Genomic DNA, 22,741 nt, shown 5'->3' with positions numbered 1-22,741 from the left:
CTTATAGCAAAACCCTTTTCTACCACAGCCTTGCATGTTCTCTGCATCGTCGCGACCAAGATGTTTGTCGAACAATTTTAAGCCATGTCCATCATATAGTGACAAACCTAAGTCAAGGCAGTGCGGACACTGAGGGCACAAGGAATGCTCGGGGACAGTTCCTGACAGTGATTGGGGCATTTTGGTAAGCATAAGTCTCTTTCTTCACCTCGGGATGCAGATGTAAACTCTATACTTTAGTGATTTTTTTCCTGAGTATCTCGTGTAACTTTCTGCATATTTAACAATAGTATAACATAATCTGTCTTCATTTCTTTAATGTGCATGTCAGTGAATATTGCTTACATGGGTGTGGGTACATGTGTGTCACTGTACTCTATGACAGTCAAAGAACAACTTGGGGTGTCAGTCCTCACTTTCTACCTGTTTAAAGCAGGTACTATGTTCGCTGCTGCCCATACCAGGATACCAGACCCACAGATTCCTCCTTTTCTGTTTCTCATCTTGCTGTATGCATGCTGAGATTACATATGGATGCTTCTGTATCTTACTTTACATGAGCTCTGGAGATCTAGATTCTGATGTTCACAAGTTCACGCTTACATGGCATGTACTTCAGCTATAGATCCCTTTGCCCAGCTCTGTCTTCCAGTCCCTAACTGAAAAGCTACACTGGTTTTTATAAAGTTTTGTGTTCTAAAGTGTTTAGCATATGGCTCTGTAAATTTTGAATCACACATAACTTGACATGGATGGTACATAAAAAGTGCAGCATTCCTAAACCAACTGAATTGTTGGTGATCCAAATGAACCCATTGGCTTTGTCACTGTTTATTTCATTCATAGTCTCACAATAACAGTTGTAAACATCTTTTTAACACTTTATTTAATGTGTGGGGAAGTCTGAGCACAGCCATGGTGCACATGTTCAGGTTAGAGAGCAACTTGTAGGAGTCATTTTTTCTCCTTTTACTGTGTGGGTCCCAGGGATCAAACTCAGGTCCAGCAATAACATATTTGTTACTTATAGGAGATCACATACATGTCACTTAGATGCCTTATTCTGTTAGAATAGTAAAGAATTTTCTAAGTCAAAAAGTATGGAATATATACATATTAGAGTACTACTCAGCAGTAAAAAATAATGACTTCTTGAATTTTGCATGCAAATGGACAGATAAAAAACACTATCCTGAGTGAGATAAGCCAGACCCAAAAAGAGGAACATGGGATGTACTCACTCATAATGGGTTTCTAGCCATAAATAAAGGACATTGAGCCTATAATTCATGATCCTAGAGAAACTAAATAAGAAGGTGAACCCAAGGAAAAACATATAGGCATCCTCCTGAATATTAAACTTCATCAGGCGATGAAAGGAGACAGAGACAGAGACCCACATTGGAGCACCGGACTTGTTGTAATAAAAGCGGCAGGGCTCTCTGTTGTAATACGAGCGGCAGGACTGCGTCCCCGGCACCGGCTTCCCGCATGACTTACTTATGCCCTGAAATAATTACACGGAAACTGTATTCTTTTGAACACTGCCTAGCCCATTAGTTCCAGCCTCTTATTAGCTAGCTCTTACATATTGATCTAACCCATTTCTAATATTCTGTGTAGCACCATGAGCTAGCTTACCAGGAAAGATCTTAACCTGCGTCTGTCTGGAGTGGGAGAATCATGGCGACTCCTGACTCAGCTTCTTTCTCCCAGCATTCTCTTCTGTTTACTCCACCCACCTAAGGGTTGGCTATCAAATGGGCCTAGGCAGTTTCTTTATTAATTAACCAATGAAAGCAACAGATTAATACAAGACCCACCTCCATCACGGACTGAAATCTCAAGGTCCAAATCAGGAGCAGAAGGAGAGAAAGCACAAGCAAGAAACTCAGGACTGCGAGGGGTGCACCCACACACTGAGACAATGGGGATGTTCTATCGGGAACTCACCAAGGCCAGCTGGCCTGGGTCTGAAAAAGCATGGGATAAAACCGGACTCGCTGAACATATCGGACAATGAGGACTACTAAGAACTCAAGAACAATGGCAATGGGTTTTTGATCCTACTGCACGTACTGGCTTTGTGGGAGCCTAGGCAGTTTGGATGCTCACCTTACTAGGCCGGGATGGAGGTGGGTGGTCCTTGGACTTCCCACAGGGCAGGGAACCCTGATTGCTCTTAGGGCTGACGATGGAGGGGGACTTGATTGGGGGAGGGGGAGGGAAATGGGAGGTGGTGGCGGGGAGGAGGCAGAAATCTTTAATTAATAAATAAATTAATTAAAAAAAAGAATTTTCTAAGTCAATATAGAGCATAGATTTTAAAATATATGTTATAATGACGGAAACCTAAAGGATATTCTGTTCATATTCAGTTTGCTATAGTATGGCTACCTGAAGTATGTCAGTTCCAAGATATAAAACAAGTGTACATTAGAATGAATTTCTCTTTATTTAGCTTGAATTTTAGGGAAGATAAATATACTGGCATGCTGGCATGTTTCTTATAATGAGAATTATTTATTTGCGGTTTTGTGGGTTGTTGTTTTTTTCTTTTTGTATTTTCGAGACAGGGTTTCTCTGTGTAACAATCCTAGCTGTCCTGGAACTAGATTTGTAGACCAGACTGGCCTTGACAATTAATTTAAAACAATGTTTTTGAAATTATCTATGATATTGTTAATATTTATTGATATTTTTTTCTGTTTTTGATTTTATTTGAATAATTATTACATTGAAAGTTTTATCTGATTTCAGGCATCTAACAAAGGAGAAGAAGTGTATATTCTCTGTAAGAATGGCATTAGTAAAGTGTCTTCAAGTTCTCCTTGAGGTGGGTTACTCCGTGTTACTAGAAAGTTCTTCATTGGAATGATCGAGGCCACCTTTCTTTCTGTGTGCTAATGAGTGATTTTTCCCTTGATATTTTGCATTTAACTTTGATTGCTATTTTACTATAGGCTGATCCATATTCCAAATGGGCAATCCTTGATGCAAGGGGACAAGACTTTCCTGTAAATGAAGTATTTCCACAGTTTCTTGCTGATGATCATCACCAAGTTCGGATGTTGGCTGCAGGGTCAATCAACAGGTAATGAGTTAGGTTTTCACAAAGCTCTTGTAATGCTGCTAATAGCAGCAGCATCTTCACTAGCTGCAATGTTAACAGCAATGTCCACTTAATCAGTATATGCATGTGCCTGGGAATTGTGTTTTTTCTTTAATCTGACCGTTCTGTCACTTATATAACATTATTGTCTCCAATTTATAATTGAAAACTGGCTTAGAAAGGTAACTGGCTTGGTGCTATGGAACTTATGAGCCATTGGTTTGAATGAGAAGTGTCTGCTAGCACACAGAAGGTGTAGAATATTTGACTATTAATGGCTTTATGTGAGTCAGTAGTCTCTTCATTTTGTATGATGCTGATATGATTTCTGTTTTTATCCTAAAATAATATTTGGCTATGGTAACTTTTCATTGACAATTGGTGAAATGAATATATTTGAAAAAGAAATTCTGTGCTACTTTAAAAACATCAAAGCTGAGCCGAGCAGTGGTGGCGCATGCCTTTAATCCCAGCAATCGGGAGACAGAGGCAGACGGATCTCTGTGAGTTCGAGGCCAGCCTAGTCTACAAGAGTTATTTCCAGGAAAGACTCCAAAGCTACAGAGAAACCCTGTCTTTTAAAGACAATAATAATAATAATAATAAAATAAAAACTTTAAAAAGCTGAAAATTGCATATTTTTCAGATCTAAATGACCAATAAAAGAAGGTTGCCATAAGGAAATTATCCAAGCAGGTACATACTCTATGGCAGTGATTTTCAACCTGCGGGTTGTGACCCTTTGGGACGGTAGAGCGACCCTTTCACAAAGGTCATCTAAGACCATCAAAAAACATGGATGTTTACATTACGATTCATAACAATATAAAATTATAGTTATGAAGTAGCAATGAAAATAATTTTATGGCTGGGGGTCACCACACTTGAGGAAGTGTATTAAAGGGTTGTAGCATTAGGAAGGTTGAGAGCCAATGCTCTATGATGTTAGAACAAATGTGATCAAAATTTGAGTCTGTGACAGTGATGTTTCCATGAGCCAGGTGTTGTTCCTTTTTCCTCATTTATTTTAGTAAGAAAATAGTGCATTGTCAAGATTGCTCATGGTTATGTGTGGGAGTTCAACTTACTGAACTGAAGTTTAAATTATCAGGCCATAGAAGATCATAAGTTGAGTGCAATAACTCAGTGAAGTAATATCATGGTGTGGGGGGGAAGATAAGTCGACTTGTTGTTATATTTTGTTTTTTTCTTTGATTTTTTTAGATATTTAATGTTGGACTGTTTCAAGAGAGGCTAGCAAAATAAAGGAATCAAAAATAACAAATTTCTAAGAAATATCAAGACTAAAATTCATTACAGTTGCCTTAAAATATGTGGATATTGCCGGGTGATGGTGGCGCACGCCTTTAGTCCCAGCACTCGGGAGGCAGAGGCAGGCGGATCTCTGTGAGTTCGAGGCCAGCCTGGTCTACAAGAGCTAGTTCCAGGGCAGGCACCAAAGCTACAGAGAAACCCTGTCTCGAAAAACAAAACAAACAAAAAAAAAATGTGGTTATTATGTAAGAGACATTGATAACCTCCACATCAAATATAATGTTAACTGAATATCCAAGTATTAAGCTACTCATTTTGGGGATGATTAAACATTAGAAAAGATTGATAAATAAGTTTGTAGACTCTTATGATTCATGTTTGACAAGAGGAGACAATCTTTCTGACAGCTTGGCTTTGATGTTCAAATCTGACCAGTAGTTAAAGAACTTTGAAATCTTTTGTATCTAGAAAAATTGGCTTATAGATTAAGGACCTTAACATTTCGCAGATGGTCTGAACTGCTGAAGTAGCCTTTCAAAGGAAGAGCTTTGGAGTGGTTTATTTATGTTCTAGAATATGCTTTGATATGTAGGGTTTGAAATAAATAGATTTTGTTTGTTTTTAAAGATTATTCCAGGATATGAGACATGGAGATTCCTCTGGAGGGTCGAAAGCACTGCTTTTGAAGTTTCAGCAAACAGCTTTTAAAAATGCATACCTGAAAGCAGAGGCAGGAATAAGAGACGTGGTAACTACAGTAAGTTGTCTGTGCCGCACTCACATGCGGTCTGTCAGTGTTACATTTTCTTAGCACATTTTTTTTTCTTTTATTTATTTTTTATTCTTTTTTAATTAAAATTTCCACCTGCTCCCCGTTTCCCATTTCCCTCCCCTCCTCCCAAATATTGCCCCCTCCCCCCACTCCCCTCCCCCTATCCCCACTCCTCTTCTCCTCCCCCCACACCATTCCCCCTCCCTCTCGATACTGAAGAGCAGTCCAAATTCTCTGCCCTGCGGGAAGACGAAGGTCTTCTATCTATGTCCAGGAAGGTGAGCTTCTAAACAGGCTAAGCTCCCACAAAGCCAGTTCATGTATTAGGATTGAAACCTAGTGCCATTGTCCTTGGCTTCTCATCAGTCTTCATTGACCGCCATGCTCAGAGAGTCCGGAATCAACCCATGCTTATTCAGTCCCAGACCAGCTGGCCTTGGTGGGCTCCTAATAAATCAGTTCCACTGTCACAGTGGGTGGTTCTTAGCACATTTTTGATGAGAGTTTGCGTTTAGTAGTTAGCACTATAAAGCTGGTCTAAGTCAAGTGTCTGGACCGGATAAAATTTTCCTGAATGAAATTTATAGGTCAGAATAAGTCAATAATAACAATTATTTTTGCTTCAACTAATCTAATTATTGTGAGGCAAATCCAACTTTAATGGGGATTTCAATATAAAAGAGATTAAAAGGCCTTTTTTAGTTTAAGAAATCTTTAAAGCCAAAGAGAAAAATCCAAAACACACCAGAAAATGCTGTGTATGATGGTGTGTGCCTATGATCTTACTATTCAATGACTGAGTTAAATTTGAGAGCTCCCTGGATTGCAGAGTGAGTACACCTAGTCGGAAAATGCAGATAGGGGCTGGAGAGAAGGCTCTCAATTAAAAATCTTGGCTGTTCTCAGAGGACCTGAGTTTGATTCCCAGCACCCACATGGCTTCTGTAAGTCCAGTTAGTTGCAGGGTATCTGCCACCCTTTTCTGATCTCTGTAGGCACTATACTTAGACATCCATGTGGACAAAACACCCACACACATAAAAATTAAAAATAAATTTAAAAACTGAAGATGGGTGCCTGTTGGGACTTTTAAAAAAGTAATTGATGGCTAAGCTGAAAGCATGTTGTTCTGTCCGCAAGACAGATGGCAGTGATTTTTCTTTTTTTTTTTTTTTTTTTTTTGTTTTTCGAGACAGGGTTTCTCTGTGGTTTTGGAGCCTGTCCTGGAACTAGCTCTTGTAGACCAGGCTGGTCTCGAACTCACAGAGATCCGCCTGCCTCTGCCTCCCAAGTGCTTGGATTAAAGGCGTGCGCCACCACCGCCCGGCGGCAGTGATTTTTAAAGAAGAAAACATAAAAAGTCTTAGGAGTAGCACCTTGTAGTGGAAGAACTCTTAAAACTTCTCATTATCCTTTTGCTGTTTGTTCTTTAGATAACTTAATACCATGTGAAAATGTTTTTTCTTTGGTAATTGTTTCCCTTAGATCTTAGGAAGTGGCAGCTTTTCTTAATTATAGAAAAGCTTGTTTCTCATGTCTTTCCTTTTAGCTCATTACTATAAGATTTAAAAGTTTGCAGGTTACTTAGAGATTAGAGAATACTTGAGCTTGCTTGCTTGATTTATCAATTTCATTATTTATGTCATTATTCTTATAATTTTCTTAAGTCATGTGATACTCAGAACCCTGATCTTCTGGATGAGATTCACAATAGAAAATCTGTTTTACTGGTGGTGATAGCTGTGGTCTTGCACTGTAGCCCTGTGTGTGAAAAACAGGCTCTGTTTGCCTTATGCAAATCTGTGAAGGAAAATGGATTAGAACCTCATCTTGTGAAAAAGGTATGATGAATATTTTCACATTGTTTTTATGTGGCATTTGATGCTTAGAAACAGTTTCTTTTTTAGACTGGGAATATTAGAAACAAGTTTGATTGTGTGCGCACATACATGTGTAGGGGGTGCATTCTTTCCACTGCTGCGCTTGGACCCAGAGCCTTGTACTTAGTAAGTAAGCACTCTACCACCGAACTATTGTCTTTTCCCCAGCCAAATTTATTAATTCTTTAAGCAGTATATTTGTTTTCAGTATTTTCTTAGTTTTATAAAACACTCATTGAGAACTAGCAAAATTTAGTGGTTGTGTCCACACAGACCAATTCCTCTAGAATACTGTTTATTGATGGAAACACTTGGAGATTTTTGCTTGCTTATGCCTCAGATTGTGGAGCAGCACATTGGAATTTAATAAGTTGAGGACAATGTGGCTTTTAGGCTAGATTTTGAAAAGTGGCCTGGGCTCAGTCATTGCAAGCATAACATCCCGTTTGTAGGCTGTGGTGGCTCTCCCTGTTCTTCAGACCCTCTACAAGTTCTTGTTGCAGGTTTAATGTGGTAAATGTGGACTGACGGGCAGTTAACTTTGTACCAGCATGGGTTCCATGAAGCTTTATTGTAGGTCATAGGGAACTGGTCTTAAATGAATTAACCTTTTACTTTTGTTATTATAGTGGATTTTTAGAAATTTAAATGTAAGGAGAAAATATTTAAATTTCCCTTAGACTTTTCTTTGAGATATAGTCAGCTATATAAAATTATGCTATTATTTATTTAATGTCTATTGTGGGTTTTCTATGTGCTCTGGATGCTGCTCCAGCAAATGTATAGTAAGTAACATTTTCCATTTTCTCATTTATTACTACCCCTGTCATTGATAAAGAAGTCAGGGTAGAAAAATATTAAGTGACTGCTACAAATACAGTTTAAATACTAGCAAGCTGAGATAATGATTGTTTCATTTCCTTAAACATCACATTTTCCTTTTGTGCAGGTTTTAGAGAAAGTCTCCGAATCTTTTGGGTGCAGTTTAGAAGACTTTATGACTTCTCATCTAGATTATCTGGTTTCGGAATGGCTGAACATTCAAGATACTGAATACAACTTATCTTCCTTTCCTTTTATTTTATTAAATTACACAAGTATTGAGGATTTCTATGGGTAGGTTTATATATATTGTTTGCAGTAGTGTTTGACAACCCTCCTCCCACCTCTCACATCCATATCTACAGGTAGGAAGTTGCCTGGTTTTTTACTAAAAAGAAAAAAGACATAGTGAGATTGTATCAAAGGATGTATGTATGCTTTTAGTTCAAAAACGTAGGATTTGTTGGTAGCAATATTAGTAATCAGTTGTGTGTCATTGAGTAAGCTGTAGTAATATCTTATGTGTCTTGATTTACACATATAAGATATATTTACATGCTATCTTATTTATCTTGAATTGTACATAGTGTCTTATGTATCTTGATTTACTTTTGAAAATAATCAAAGGTAAACTACTAGTGGGGTAGTTATTTCCTTTTCTTTCCTATTGCTTGATAGTGAATTATTTAATCATTATTTCTTTTTTTAAAAAAAAATATTTATTTATTTATTATGTATACAATATTTTGTCTGTGTGTATGCCTGAAGGCCAGAAGAGGACACCAGACCTCATTACAGATGGTTGTGAGCCACCATGTGGTTGCTGGGAATTGAACTCAGGACCTTTGGAAGAGCAGGCAATGCTCTTAACAGCTGAGCCGTCTCTCCAGCCCCTTTAATCATTATTTCTATGAATTTTCAAAGCTTATCGAAAAATGCTGAGATGTAGCTCAGTTGGTATAGTGCTTGCCTAGCATACTCAAAGTCCTAGATTCAACACTGACTACATAAACCAGGCATAGTGGTACATACTTATAATCTGAACACTCAGAAGGTAGATAGATGAAGGAAGCTCAGTAGTTCAAGGTCATTTTCAGCTACATAAGGAGTTCAAAGCCAGCCTATACTACAGAGGATCCTGTATTTTTTTTAAAAAAAATGTTTTTTGATAGATGTACATTTGATGGTTTTTATCATCCATTATATTTTGCGATAACTTTCATATTTGTTCTTTGAATTTATAAATTGTATTACCATTGACCTTACATTAAGTTTTGATTGATATTACCATTACCATTGCCATAATCAAGCATCAAGTTGATTATGGGTAAAAAATAAAAGTTCCTTAGCTGGATATAGTGGTGCATACTGTGTGTCTATAGTTCCTGAACTCGAGAGGTAGAGGCAGGAGAATTGCCACAATTTACAGGTCAACATGGTGTGTATATAAGTATAGTCCAGGCTAGCCTGGGCTATGGAGTGCTATCGTCTCAGAAAAAGCGAGGGAAAATAGAAGTTGTGCTTTTTTTGTGTGTGTTATTATTTATATTTTTCTTATCTTTAATTTCTCCATTTATAAAATGAGAATTAGAGTATTTAATGATCTAGGGGCTGGAGCAATGGCTCAACAGTTAAGAGCACTGACTTCTCTTCTAGAGGACCCAGGTTCAATTCCCAGCACCCATATGGTAGCTCGCAATTTTCTGTAACTTCTTTTCCAAGGGATCCATTGCCCTTTTTGTTCCAAGGGATCCAATGCCCTCTTCTAGTCTCCATAGGCACCAGGCAGAACACTTGCATATGTAAAATTTTAAATAAATAAATAATTTAAAATATAAAAGTAAGTTTGTTTGTTTATTTATTATTGGTTTCTTGGGACAGGATTTCTCTGTGTAGGTTTGGAGCCTGTTCTGGAACTCAGTCTGTAGACTAGGCTAGCCTCGAACTCATAGAGATCCGCCTATCTCTGCCTCCTGAGTGCTGGGATTAAAGGCATGCGACATCACCGCCCAGCATATTTTGTTATTTTAATGTAAAATTTTACTTTGAAAACATTTGTAACCTAAATTTTAAACTTACACATTTTCAGATCTTGTTACAAGGTTTTGTTTCCACATTTGGTGATTAGAAGTGAGTTTGATGAGGTGAAGTCCATTGCTAATCAGATTCAGAAATGCTGGAAAAGTCTGTTGATAGACTGCTTTCCAAAGATTCTTGTACACATTCTTCCTTACTTTGCCTATGAGGGCACAGGAGACAGCAGCATAATACAGAAGAGGGAGACTGCTACCAAAGTCTATGATATACTTAAAGGTGAAGACTTACTAGGAAAACAGGTATGGCTTCACTTTTTATCTACTGTTATCCCCTTACTGATAAAAGATGTAAGCTTTAAAGTCTAAGGTTATCAGACTTGGGGTGATGACTTGGTAATGTGTTTGCTGTGTAAATATGGCTACCTGACTTATAGCCCTACATCCATGTAACAGCTTGCCTTGGCTGGCAGCCATTCCTAGAGAATTTCTGCCCTTCGTGAGCCTGCCTGTAGCAGAAGCAGATTGGTGAGAAATTTACTTTTTTCACAGTCATTATTTTAGCAGCTGGTGGTGAAAAGTGATACTGTCACCAGATACGAAAGAAGAGTACAGGGCATCTCAGGGCCTCACAAAGGTTTCTTAATAGTTAAGATTATTAAAGAGTTAACAGATGAATAAAAAGTAAAATGCAAATCGAGGAACAGCGTAAGTTATGGAACTTTGCTAGCTGGAGAACTTCCAGTTTTAGAAATTTAATGTGAAATCCAAATTCTGTTAAAATAATTCTGTATGATACAAGGGTTGAAGTAAGGAGAGTTGATTTGTTGTGATTTCTTTATGCTCATCTTGGTCTATGGATTGGCTGTGTAGAAGAAAATATAGAGGTTTTCTTTGCAGAACTTGGGCTTGGTTATCTTTTTTTATAGTTATGAAGTAAGGAATTAATACAGACCCTTAGTGCTGTTGTAAAAATCGTACATATAAAAATGTTTAATATATTTTAATTTTGTGTCCTTGCAGATTGATCAAGTATTCATTAGTAATTTACCAGAGATTGTGGTGGAGTTACTGATGACATTCCATGAAACAACTGATTCTGATGCTAGTCAAAGCACTAACCTCGCTGACTTTTCAGGGTAAGCCTGTTCCATAGAAAGCTAGCATATGTAGTATAAGAGTCACCTCAATCACCTGTCTCCTTCACTGCAGCTAGCTGCCTTTTTGGGGAAACCCAGTCTTTTCACTCTTCCCTTGGTATTTAAGCATTGAGTTACATAATTCCTTTTGTGACTTTTTCTTGATGTGTTTTATTACTGATTCTCTTAGCCATGTCTTGCCTTTTTCTCTGCCTCCTTTCTTTGTGGTGCTCTTTAGCTGTGAAATCAGTTGGTTGTATATGAATATTAGAGTGACTTTTTTGGCTTGATTGTAAGCTACTTGAAATTCTCAATTTTAAAAAATAAATTAAAATGCTATTTTTTTGCATATGGATGTTTTGCCTGCATGAGTATCAATACATCACGTGCATGTTATGCCCATAGAGGCTGTAAAGGGGGCATTAGTACACCCCCTACACCCCACACCTCTTGGAGTTGTAGCTGTAAGCCACCAAGTAGGTGTTAGGAATTGAACCTGGGTCCTCTGGAAAAGCAGTCAGTGCTCTTAGCTGCTGAGCCATCCCTCCAGTCCCCAAAATATTTTGTTTGTGTTTTGTTTTTGTTAGGGTTTTGCTGTGCAGTGATGGCTGTCCTAAAACTCTCTCTATAGAAGAGACTGGCCTCAAGCTCAAGGATCTCTGCCTGCCTCTGCCTCCCAGTGCTGGGATTAAAGGTTGCACCATTGTGCCCAGCTGAAAATACTCAATTTTTATAAAAGCTTACTGTGCTAAGCATATAAATTAGTATTAATGCTGGGAAAGAAGTTAGAGTTTAAAATTGTATTCTAAATAATGTTACTAATCTAATGTGTCACCTGGTTTAAGATACTATTGGTCTTGCAATACTCTAATGTAGAGTTGTAAATCAGACCTGAAGGGAAGTTTTGCTAAGGCTTGACTCTGGGGCTGCCATTAACATCATAAAAGGTTAAATAAACATTGTTTTAAACAAATCCATCTGAAGTTAAGTCTGATTCATATGTGAACTTTGTTTTACTGTTTGTGATTTTAAAATATATTGTTTCAATAAGAAGCCAGTTTTTTAACTTGGGAGTTACTTAAAGCTCCATTTTAGAAGTTCACTCTTCTAATTTTGTTTTTAAAATACCTACATTGTTTTTTCTTCTTTAGGGATTTGGATCCTGCTCCTAATCCACCATATTTTCCATCACATGTTATTAAAGCAACATTTGCCTACATCAGCAACTGTCATAAAACCAAGTTTAAAAGCATTTTAGAAATTCTCTCTAAAATTCCTGTAAGTACATGTTACATTATTAGTATAATAATTGATAAGAAAAGTCCTTTTTAGCTAGAAAATCTAAATATAGCCGGGCGGTGGTGGCGCACGCCTTTAATCCCAGCACTCGGGAGGCAGAGGCAGGCGGATTTCTGTGAGTTCGAGACCAGCCTGGTCTACAAGAGCTAGTTCCAGGACAGGCTCCACAACCACAGAGAAACCCTGTCTCGAAAAACAAAAACAAAAACAAAAACAAAAACAAAAAAAAAGAAAAAGAAAATCTAAATATATCCAGGGGATAATAAGCATGAAAACTTACTTGACTAATTTAAAAAAGGAAAACACTTGATTTACAAGTTGTATTTTAGTATGTTAGTTATTGTTAACTAAATATATCAGGCCAGGATTTCATGACCCTGCCTTATTAATTATCTCAGGGAATATGTTTACTGCTTCATAGTAATCTATTAAGTTTCAGTTTACTTTCTAATAACTAATGTAGCAACTTTTTAAAAAGTGAAATACTCTTAACAATTTTAATAAAATATTTTGCATGTGATGTCAAGCCCATATCTAAGTGATCATTTAGTAAAGTATAAACTATATTGGTTGTAGCTGAATATATTTGATTTAAAATTTTTTTTCTATATGTATATCTATTTTGTAGGATTCCTATCAGAAAATTCTTCTGGCCATTTGTGAACAAGCAAATGAGACAAATAATGTCTATAAAAAGCACAGAATTCTTAAAATATATCAATTGTTTGTTAGTTTATTACTGAGAGATATAAAAAGCAGCTTGGGAGGTGCTTGGGCCTTTGTTCTTCGAGATGTTATTTACACATTGATTCACTATATTAATAAAAGGTAAGTAATAGATTGGACTGATGTATTAGCAATATTTTTTGTGTGCTGGTCTTTCATGTGTGCAAGCAGCGCATGTTGGGCATGAGTGCAAGTAGAGTTGAAGTTGACGTTAGGCATCTTTCTCAATTGCTTTTCACCTGCTTCATTGAGTCATGGTCACTTAGTGGAACCAAAGCACACCAGTATGGCTGGTCTGTCTAGCCAGCTTGCTCTGAGGATACCTATCTGTTTCCTGCATCCTGGGATTGTAGGTGAACACTGTGCTGTTTCATTGTTCTCTATGTACATTTTTATGATAATCTCATTCTGTTTTTGCCAAGTCATTGTCATCAAAAGTAGTCTAATACGTTTGCTTTGTTCTTTTCACTCGAAATTGCTTTGGCTGTTTGAGATTTGTGTGTGTATTCTGTTTGAATCTTGGAAATTTTCTTTATTTATTTTTAGTTCTCTAAGGAATCATTGGTATCTTTAGGGATTATATTATTGCATTTTGCTTTGTGTAGGTAGAGTGAGCATTTTAATAATGATTAAAGGATTTCTTCCTTTTTACCTTCTTTCATTAATATATAATACATTTTTTGTTTTTGTTTTGTAGAGATTATTTCTGTTCAGGTTAAAATTTTTTGTGGTTGTTATAAATGAGATCCCCTACCCTTTTCCATTTCATTCATTATCATTGTGAAGAAATCCTACTGATTGTTTTATGTTGAATTTATAACCTGCACTTTACTGAATACATTTAATAGTTTTAGTGGGTCTCTTTGTGGAACTGTTAAGTTTACCTGCAAATAGTGATGATTTGAGTTTTCTCTGTTAGTTTGGACACAATTTACTTTTCTTTCCTATGTGTTCTATCACTGTCTTGAAATAGAAGTGAAAGAGAAGCTCTTGTCCTTTTAAAAATGATAGAGAAACTATTCAGTTTTTCTCTGTCCATTGTGTTAACTCTGGACTTCTTATTTTATTGAGGTATATTCCTAAAATATCTGTTTAGTTCAGATTTTTCCCCCACATGAAGGGATGTTAAATTTATTCAAATTCCTTTTTTGGCTGTTAAGATAGTCATAGATTTTACTCTTAATTCTGTTGATATATGGTTTAGCACTTTTATTGATTTGTATATGTTGAACATCCTGACATCTCTGGGATGCACCCCACCTAATCTTGTACAATCTTTGCGGTGTGATGTTGAATTTGATTTGCTAGTACTTTATGGGAGGTCTTTTGTATCTATGCTTATCAGGAATATTGGCCTGCAGGGTTTTTTTTTGTTGTTGTTGTTATGTACTTCTGTGGTTTGGGTGTCAGGATAATTCTGGTCTAGTGGAATGAATTAGTAGAAATTGTCTTTAATTTTTGAATAATTGAGAAAAACCATTATCAATTTAGTAATGTCATCTGGTCCTGGACTTTGTTGTTGCATGACTTTTTATTTAGTCTCATTACTTGTTATTGACTTGTTCAAATTAGCTATTTAAGTTAGTTTTTCTTTCCTTATTATTGACTATCAATTGTTTTAAAGTGTTAGGGCTTTGCTGAATTGCCTTCAAACAAACACCTAGGTTCAGCAATTTCTCTTTCCTTGACCTTTCAAATAACAAGAGCTACAGGCATATATTCTCTGAATAGTCTCTCATAAGTTCATTTGGCCTTGTCCTTGTCCTTTTTTTTTTTTTTTTTGGTTTTTCGAGACAGGGTTTCTCTGTGGTTTGGGAGCCTGTCCTGGAACTAGCTCTTGTAGACCAGGCTGGTCTCGAACTCACAGAGATCCACCTGCCTCTGCCTCCCAAGTGCTGGGATTAAAGGTGTGCGCCACCACCGCCCGGCTTTTTTTTTTATATATAGCTCCAGAGGTTTGTCATTTTTTTATATCTTCAAAGAGTGTAAATTTAAAAACATTCATCCTTTTGTTACGATGAAAGCATTCAAAATCCTTTCTTGTAGCTTTTTGATCTACAGTTATCTGCAGTTATCCTCTTCTGTAGCACACCGGAATGTCTCATTCCCGAGCTGTGACTTAGTGCCCACAGATCTCTTCCCCATCCTTCCATATCTCCACTCTCTGTTCTTTGGTAACCTTCATTCTATTCTCAACTTTTAATTAAATTTTAAAATTATTTTGAATTCTTTGTTTAGTAACTCCAGTATCTCAAGTTCTTCACGAAATGTTTCGATTTTCTTACTCTGGATACTTCATGCTTTATTTCTTTGTAGGGTTTGCAGTTTTGTTAATAAAATCTGACCGCTTCAGTACATAATGAGGTTAAGTGTTGAAATCAGATTTTCCCTAAGGTTTGACTCTGAATGCTCCTCCATGCATGTTGGATATCTGGGTATGCATATGGAGACTAGAGTGGGACATGCCATGTCTTCCTCTAGCTTTAGACAGCTTCTCTCACTCAGTGAGAACCAGGCCATTTCAGCACGTCTGGCTGGCCAGCAAGCTCCTTGCCCACAGTTAGTTCTATAGTATAGATATGAACAACCATGCCTGCTCATTGTATAGATGCTTAAAATTAGAAGTCAGATCCTCATGCTTTCAAGGTAAGCACTCTCATCCGCTGAGCCATCATCCCGGCCTTGTTTGTCCTTTATTCATTTTCTTCTTTTTTCTTTCCTCCTACCTTCCTTTCCTTCCTCCCTTCCTTCTTGTCTTATTTTATTTTTACTGAACACCAGCTCTTATCTTAGGGTTTTCTTGCTGTAAGTATTCAGTGCAGCCTGGCTTTCTTTTCCTTCTTTTGGGTTTTCAGCGGTTATTTGATTATCAGGAGCATTGTCAAAAGTACTGGGGATAGGGTACACATGAGAGAAAGAGTAAAGACTTTTGTTTACAAAAATGCCTGCTAGGACTGTCCTTCAGTGCTTGCTGGCTTGCAGTAATTCCTGGATCTCTTACTTAAATGAGTTCTGCAATTTTCTTGTTTTCCGGTAGTTCTAATAGGATTGTATATTGTGTATCTTTCTGACATGCTTTTTTTTTTCTGAATTGTAACCATTGAAGTATTAGATATAAAAGTGACTTTGTCAAGCCATGTCAGAATTAGAGACATTGACTAAAAATGATTTGAGTATTATTTCAGAATAGTTTCTTAGACCTTGTTATTTTTTCTTAATTTTTTTTCCTGTTAGGCCTTCTCATTTCACAGATGTATCAAAGCATAGCTTTTCCCTTTGTTGTAATCTGTTAAGTCAAGTTTGCCATACAGCTGTAACTCACTGTAAGGATGCCCTAGAAAACCATCTTCATGTCATTGTTGGCACACTTATACCACTTGTGGATTATCCGGAGGTTCAAGAACAGGTAATTTACCAGTTGATCTACAGAGGGCTATTTGAGATAAATGAACTCTTAGGAATTGAATGCCGTTAGTTTGCCTGGTGTAGTTTTAATGCGAATGTTCTTTTGATAAATGGTGGGGAAGACATTATTAGTAAATTAATCTTTGAAATCAGTTACCTAACCATTGGTAATTTTGATCTAATAAATCTGTTAGTTTTGTCTATTACACTGAAATGTAGTAGTCCAAAGTAGAACTAGCAGTTCCCACAGTTATGGATTGTGAGAACCCATATAAAATGTTCAGTTAACCCTGTTATTTGTTATGCCCGCTGTGTGTAGCACTGTACGTATTTTAGTTTTTGAAGCTATGCACACCATTAGCTGGGTACCACACATACCATTAGTTCATTTCTAGGTTAGCAGAGGTTTGTTTGTTTAACTCTCTGAATATAATTAATGGGCTTTAATTCTCTGAATATAATTAATGCCCCCCCCCGGTTATTATTTAGGTATTGGACCTGTTGAAGTACTTGGTGATAGATAACAAGGACAATGAAAACCTCTTTGTCACGATTAAACTTTTGGATCCTTTTCCTGACCATGTTGTTTTTAAGAATTTGCGGCTTACTCAGCAGAAAATCAAATATAGTGGAGGACCCTTTTCACTCTTAGAGGTAATAAAAGTTTTGTTTATAACTTTGTATTATACAATATAGGCAGTAGTTTTTTTTAAAACCTTTAATGCTCTGTTGATAGACAGAAAACTTTATGTTGTAGTAAAAGTAATGCATGAGATTTACCTTCTTAAATAAAATCTAAATACTTTAAAATATACATATATATTCTAAATTTGTATGTCTGTGTGTATATCTTATATGTACATGTACTCAAGGAAGTCAGAAGAAATTTTCAGATTCCCCTGCTGCCGAAGTTATAGATAGTTCTGAGCCACCTGACATTTGTTCTGGTAACTGAACACAGGTCCCCTACAAGAGCAACCATGTCTTTTAACCCCCGGATGTTCTCTTCAGCCCTTCAAAACGGATCTTTTTTTTTGTTTTTTTTTTGTTTTTGTTGTTTTTTTCGGGACAGGGTTTCTCTGTGGTTTTGGAGCCTGTCCTGGAACTAGCTCTTGTAGACCAGGCTGGTCTCGAATTCACAGAGATCCGCCTGCCTCTGCCTCCCGAGTGCTGGGATTAAAGGCGTGCGCCACCACCGCCTGGCAAAACAGATCTTTATGCATCTTCTTGTATTGTATTTAATGTCTGGATATCAAAGCTCTGACTAAGATGAATTTGAATATTCAAAGAATATGATGCAAAATATTATTAATTTTCATACAATAAGGTCCTATGGTTCATTAATATTTGAAAATCGTTGCCCTTTTCTTTAAGGATTAATAATGTTTATATTAGTGATGATATTTAGCATGTTAATCTTTTATAAATTTTAGTTATGTCTGTATTCTTTTAAATGTTATAATTTAAAATCATTGTATTAGACTATATATAAATCTGTAAACATTTAATGCATTCAGATATAAAATTCAAGTTATACTAGTAAATAAATAAAAATTGAACTGCTTGCTGTGGTAGTCTTAGAGTCTGTTGTTTTGACATCTAATGTAGATAAGAGACTCTTATCTACCTTAAAACATCGTCAGAACTAAAGTGGAAGAAGAAATGTATTGTTTTGTATTTCAGTGTCTATAGACACTGTTTATTATTTTTTATTTTTTTGTTTTATTTTTCACACTTAGCCAGTACATACTCAACTAATACTAAGTTGATTTTATCTTTTAGGAAATTAACCATTTTCTTTCTGTGAGTGCTTACAATCCACTTCCACTGACCAGGCTTGAAGGATTGAAGGATCTTCGAAGACAACTGGAACAACATAAAGATGAGATACTAGATCTTATGAGAGCATCTCAGGGTACTATTTATTTTTATGTGAATGGGTGTTTTGCTTGCATGTATATATGTGCACCACATAACTTCAGTGCCTATGGAGACCAGAAGAAGGTATTGGATTCTTCTGGAACTTGAGTTAAAACATGGTTGTAAGCTGTCATATATGTGCTGAACCTGGATCATATATGTAACTGAACCTGGATCCTCTGCAAGAGCAGCAATTGCTCTTAACAGATGAGCCATCTCTACAGCTGCTTCTGGGTATTAATTTTAACATTATGAATTTTTTTCTTCCTGTTTCTTCTTTAGATATTCTTTTGTATATTCTTCTTGGTTAGATTGCCACCATTGTCATTTATATTCACATCATTGCAGAGAGGCCACTGTATAGTGTGTGCTAAGTTCTGAATACTGTATGGTAACAGACTAAGCAAGGTCCCTGCTAGCTTTTGTGTTTAATGGTTCTTATTTTTCTCATCATTTGTGACTTTGGTAAGGTATTAACTTTTCTGTTTAGCTTGTTCAAGCTGTTTCTCTGTCTGCTTGGTAAATTTTGCTAATCATTTTCATGTGGCAATATTTCAGAATTCTATCTGTATTTTTAAAATCCATTTATGATTTAAGATCTCTTAAAATGTCCTAGTTTGGGCATATGTGTTGAAAAAAAAAATATATATATATATAGTCCTTATGGAAATTGGAGCACTTTTCTCTAAACTATTTCTAGATAACCCACAGGATGGCATTGTGGTGAAGCTGGTTGTCAGCTTGTTGCAGCTATCCAAGATGGCAGTGAACCAGACTGGTGAAAGAGAAGTTTTAGGTAATGATTAAGTGAATGGTCTTCTTTAGTATAGTCAGAGTAAGTGTAAGCTTGTTGTTTGATTTACTGGAGAAATAAGGGTGGTTTACTAAGTTATGTTTCTGCAGGTAACTCTAGATACCCACCTTTCATATTCCTTAGATATGCTTATAAGATAAAGTTAGCAGTAATCATTAATAGTGTATAAATGTTAATTTTAAAACACCTTATAAAGATGTAGGAATATTATAAATCTCTGCTTAGTAAACTTCTGAGATATTTATATACTGGTTTATTTTGTACATAGCAAATAGGAATGCTTCTGAAGGATGGTTAAACTCACATCTTTTAAAATACCATTTAGATTTTTCCTTGAGTGTAGGTATTTAGATTTGGTGGTTTTAGAATGGAAAGTCACATGATTAACATTGGCTGGAAACTGGCATGGCAGTGGTGCCTTACTGAGAATGGGGAGTGTAAGAGCTGTTGGTGCACTTTCTTAGTTCCCACTGGAGACGATTATCTAGCATACTTGCTTTTAGTTTGGTTTTTATTGAAATGTGTCTTACATATAGACATGAATACAGACCAAATGTACCTAGTTCAAAGTATTTGTATGATGGAGGAGGGTCATGTATCTATTGGTTAATAAAGAAACTGCCTTGGCCCTTTTGATAGGGCAGCAGCTTAGATAGGCGGAGTAAACAGAACAGAATGCTGGGAGAAAGAAGCCGAGTCAGGCAGTCGCCATGATTCTCCCACTCCAGACAGACGCAGGTTAAGATCTTTCCTGATAAGCCACCTTGTGGTGTTACACAAATTATTAGAAATGGGTTAGATCAATATGTAAGAGCTAGCCAATAAGAGGCTGGAACTAATGGGCCAGGCAGTGTTTAAAAGAATACAGAATACAGTTTCCGTGTAATTATTTCGGGGCATAAGCTAGCCATGTGGGAGCTGGGGCGGCCGGAACGCAGCCTGCCGCTCCATACATTTGTATACAATCAAGGAATACCTGTGCAACTGCCACCCAGATTCAGAAATTGAACCTTACCAGAACCCTTGAGTCTTCCCCTGCCCCCAGAATTAACATCTTTGTTCATTGTCCTGCTTCTGGACGTAAAGCTGCTTTGCTCCAGGAGCCCAACGTAGCTTTCTTGCATGACACACAAGAAGAATCCTGTTTTGTGCCTCATTTAGTGGTAATAGACTGAAATCTTTCCTCTAACATCAGGAATTAGAAAAGTATTTTTTACCTTTACTGCTTGTATTCGGCACTACATTGAAGTTCTAACCAGAGTGTCAAGCAAGAAAAAGAACTGAAAAGTGTGCAAAGTGGAAAGGAAGCAATGCCTGTGATTATAGATGGCATTTTCACTGAATTAGATGTTTAAGATTTATGAATAATATATGTGTGATACCCGGGATTTCCTTTTTTTAATGTTTTAAGGTTGACACTTTATATGGTATCAGCCATGTTAATACTTGTGCTTTTAATATTCTGTTACTATAATTGTTAACTTATTTTCTATCACCTCTGAGAAAAAAATATATTACAACATTGATGTGTTTTAATGTTGGAAGACACTGAAATCTTTGAAGCATGACAAAATGGTGTTAATACTTTTTAAATTGGAAGTGTTGTATATCCTTCTACTTATGGCTGTACTAAAATTAAGTTTTTATATGTAGAGGCTGTTGGAAGGTGTTTGGGAGAAATAGGTCCTCTGGATTTCTCTACTATAGCTGTACAGCATAATAAAGATACATCGTATACCAAAGCCCTTGGGTTACCCGAAGATAAAGAACTTCAGTGGACTTTGATAATGCTAACCACCCTGAACAATACACTGGTAGAAGATAGGTGAGTACTTACACACCTTGCATTGAATTACAGAAACCGAAACCAAATCTGGCTCTCAGGAAGATTATGCTAATGCTTCACTTACCACTTTACCTTGCAGGTTCTTCCTTGGTTCCTTCTTCCTTCCTTCCTTCCTCCCTCCCTCCCTCCCTCCCTCCCTCCCTCCCTCCCTCCCTCCCTCCCTCCCTTCCTTTCTTTCTGTTTCTCTTTCTTTTTTTAAGTCTTTTATATTTCCTTTATGTACATGAATGTTTGGCCTGTGTGTGTGTATATACATGCATGCCTGATGCCCACGGAACTCAGAAGAGGGTATTGGATACCCTGGACTGGAGTTGGGTGATTGTGAAACCATGTGATTGCTGGGCATCTAACCCAGGTCCTCTACAAGAGCAATGAGTGCTCTTAACCACTAAGACATTTCTTTACTCTCGACTTTCAAGTTCTTACATTAAAAAAATCTTGTATGTTTTTTATTAAGTTTCTTTATTAATTTGTGTGATTAAATACCCTTTGTTCCTGATACTTGATGGTGATGAAGAGTAAGGTCTGTTTTAAATCTAGTGAGACTAAGTTAGACAAAGGATGAATAAGTAAACAGCCAGGTGGTTCCACACAGACAGTGTAAATCATGAGTGTAGGCTGGAGGGATGGCTCAACAGATAAAATGCACCTGCCATCAAACTTGACAACCTGAGTTTAATCCCCAGAAGTCATGGTAAAGGGAGACAGCCTTGTCCTGGAAGTTGTCTTCTGACTGCTACAAGCATGGTGGTGTCATGCGCCTTCACCCTTACAAATTAAATACAGGGATGTAAAGAATAATATATTTTGTGATATTTTAAAACCAGGGTGCTATGTTCCTCCAAGCTAATCTTTATTTTGAGTCTTTTAGAATAATCCATGGAGCAAAAGCTTTCTAACCACCAAAACTTTGAAATAATAGAATTTTCTATTACTATTTTATTTCTTGTTCAAAACAAAATTTTAAGATACAGTCAGTATTTTAGCTTGTTGATTGTCAGATTACTTTCCTTTCATTATTTATTAACTTCTTATTTATTGTACTGTTATTATTGATTGTTTGCAATAATGGGGACTAAATCCAGGGCCTTACACATCCGAGGTATCACTGAGCCATATTCCCAGCTCTCTCATTATTTAGTCATTGACTTAACTGGTTTATTTGTCCACCCCATCATTACCATTGTGGGAGGCTCAGTTCAGAGGATTAACAATGGTAGGAAAGTTAGGGAACATGATTTTAAAAAAGGATAGCAGTAAAATATTAATGGAAGAAGAATGTCAATGCAAAAATTTACACAGTAAGCATACAGATATTCCCTGTAAATTTTTTCACCTTTACTGTATATATGAAAATTTATATAATAAAATGTTAGGAAAGAATCCATGCCAGCCAGTTTAATATAACAAAAACAACGATAATAAAAAAGTAAAGGTCCATTAAATCGGTAATGGAAACATGGTAGATTATAAGAGGATAGGCAGAAGATTAAAGCCAACAAACACACATACCTTTAAGAGATGACCAAAGCTAGTTCCAACACAGCTTGGGCTACACAGAGAGGAACCCCCGTCTCAAAAAAGCCACAAAAAAAAAAAAAAAAAGGAAGAAGAAGAAGACAGGAACTAGAGCAGAGCCCATGGATAAATGAATGCTACATACCAGTTTGCTCTCTAGGTCAGCTACATTTCTTATAT

At 36.7% G+C, this 22,741-nt stretch overlaps 1 protein-coding gene across 6 annotated transcripts in view; it reads left to right on the top strand.

The window, feature by feature from the left end:
- Window positions 1–22,741, top strand: part of Atm (ATM serine/threonine kinase) — a 106,701-nt gene that overhangs the window by 32,262 nt on the left and 51,698 nt on the right. For 4 of the 6 annotated variants that reach the window (XM_057769046.1, XM_057769043.1, XM_057769048.1 and 1 more), the window contains 15 exons: window positions 29–184; window positions 2,761–2,836; window positions 2,964–3,094; window positions 5,015–5,144; window positions 6,827–7,000; window positions 7,989–8,155; window positions 9,951–10,197; window positions 10,918–11,033; window positions 12,185–12,311; window positions 12,961–13,160; window positions 16,293–16,464; window positions 16,953–17,117; window positions 18,246–18,378; window positions 19,084–19,179; window positions 20,851–21,022. In XM_057769046.1, the coding sequence (XP_057625029.1) occupies window positions 29–184; window positions 2,761–2,836; window positions 2,964–3,094; window positions 5,015–5,144; window positions 6,827–7,000; window positions 7,989–8,155; window positions 9,951–10,197; window positions 10,918–11,033; window positions 12,185–12,311; window positions 12,961–13,160; window positions 16,293–16,464; window positions 16,953–17,117; window positions 18,246–18,378; window positions 19,084–19,179; window positions 20,851–21,022 (2,262 nt within the window). Of the gene's footprint in view, window positions 1–28; window positions 185–2,760; window positions 2,837–2,963; window positions 3,095–5,014; window positions 5,145–6,826; window positions 7,001–7,988; window positions 8,227–9,950; window positions 10,198–10,917; window positions 11,034–12,184; window positions 12,312–12,960; window positions 13,161–16,292; window positions 16,465–16,952; window positions 17,118–18,245; window positions 18,379–19,083; window positions 19,180–20,850; window positions 21,023–22,741 lie in introns of those variants that run through there. The other 2 variants (XM_057769047.1, XR_009057046.1) reach the window with 2 other exon arrangements.

Source organism: Chionomys nivalis, chromosome 4, assembly GCF_950005125.1.
Source record: "Chionomys nivalis chromosome 4, mChiNiv1.1, whole genome shotgun sequence".
NCBI classification, from domain to species: Eukaryota; Metazoa; Chordata; class Mammalia; order Rodentia; family Cricetidae; genus Chionomys; species Chionomys nivalis.
This window is presented reverse-complemented; position numbering and strand designations above follow the sequence as displayed.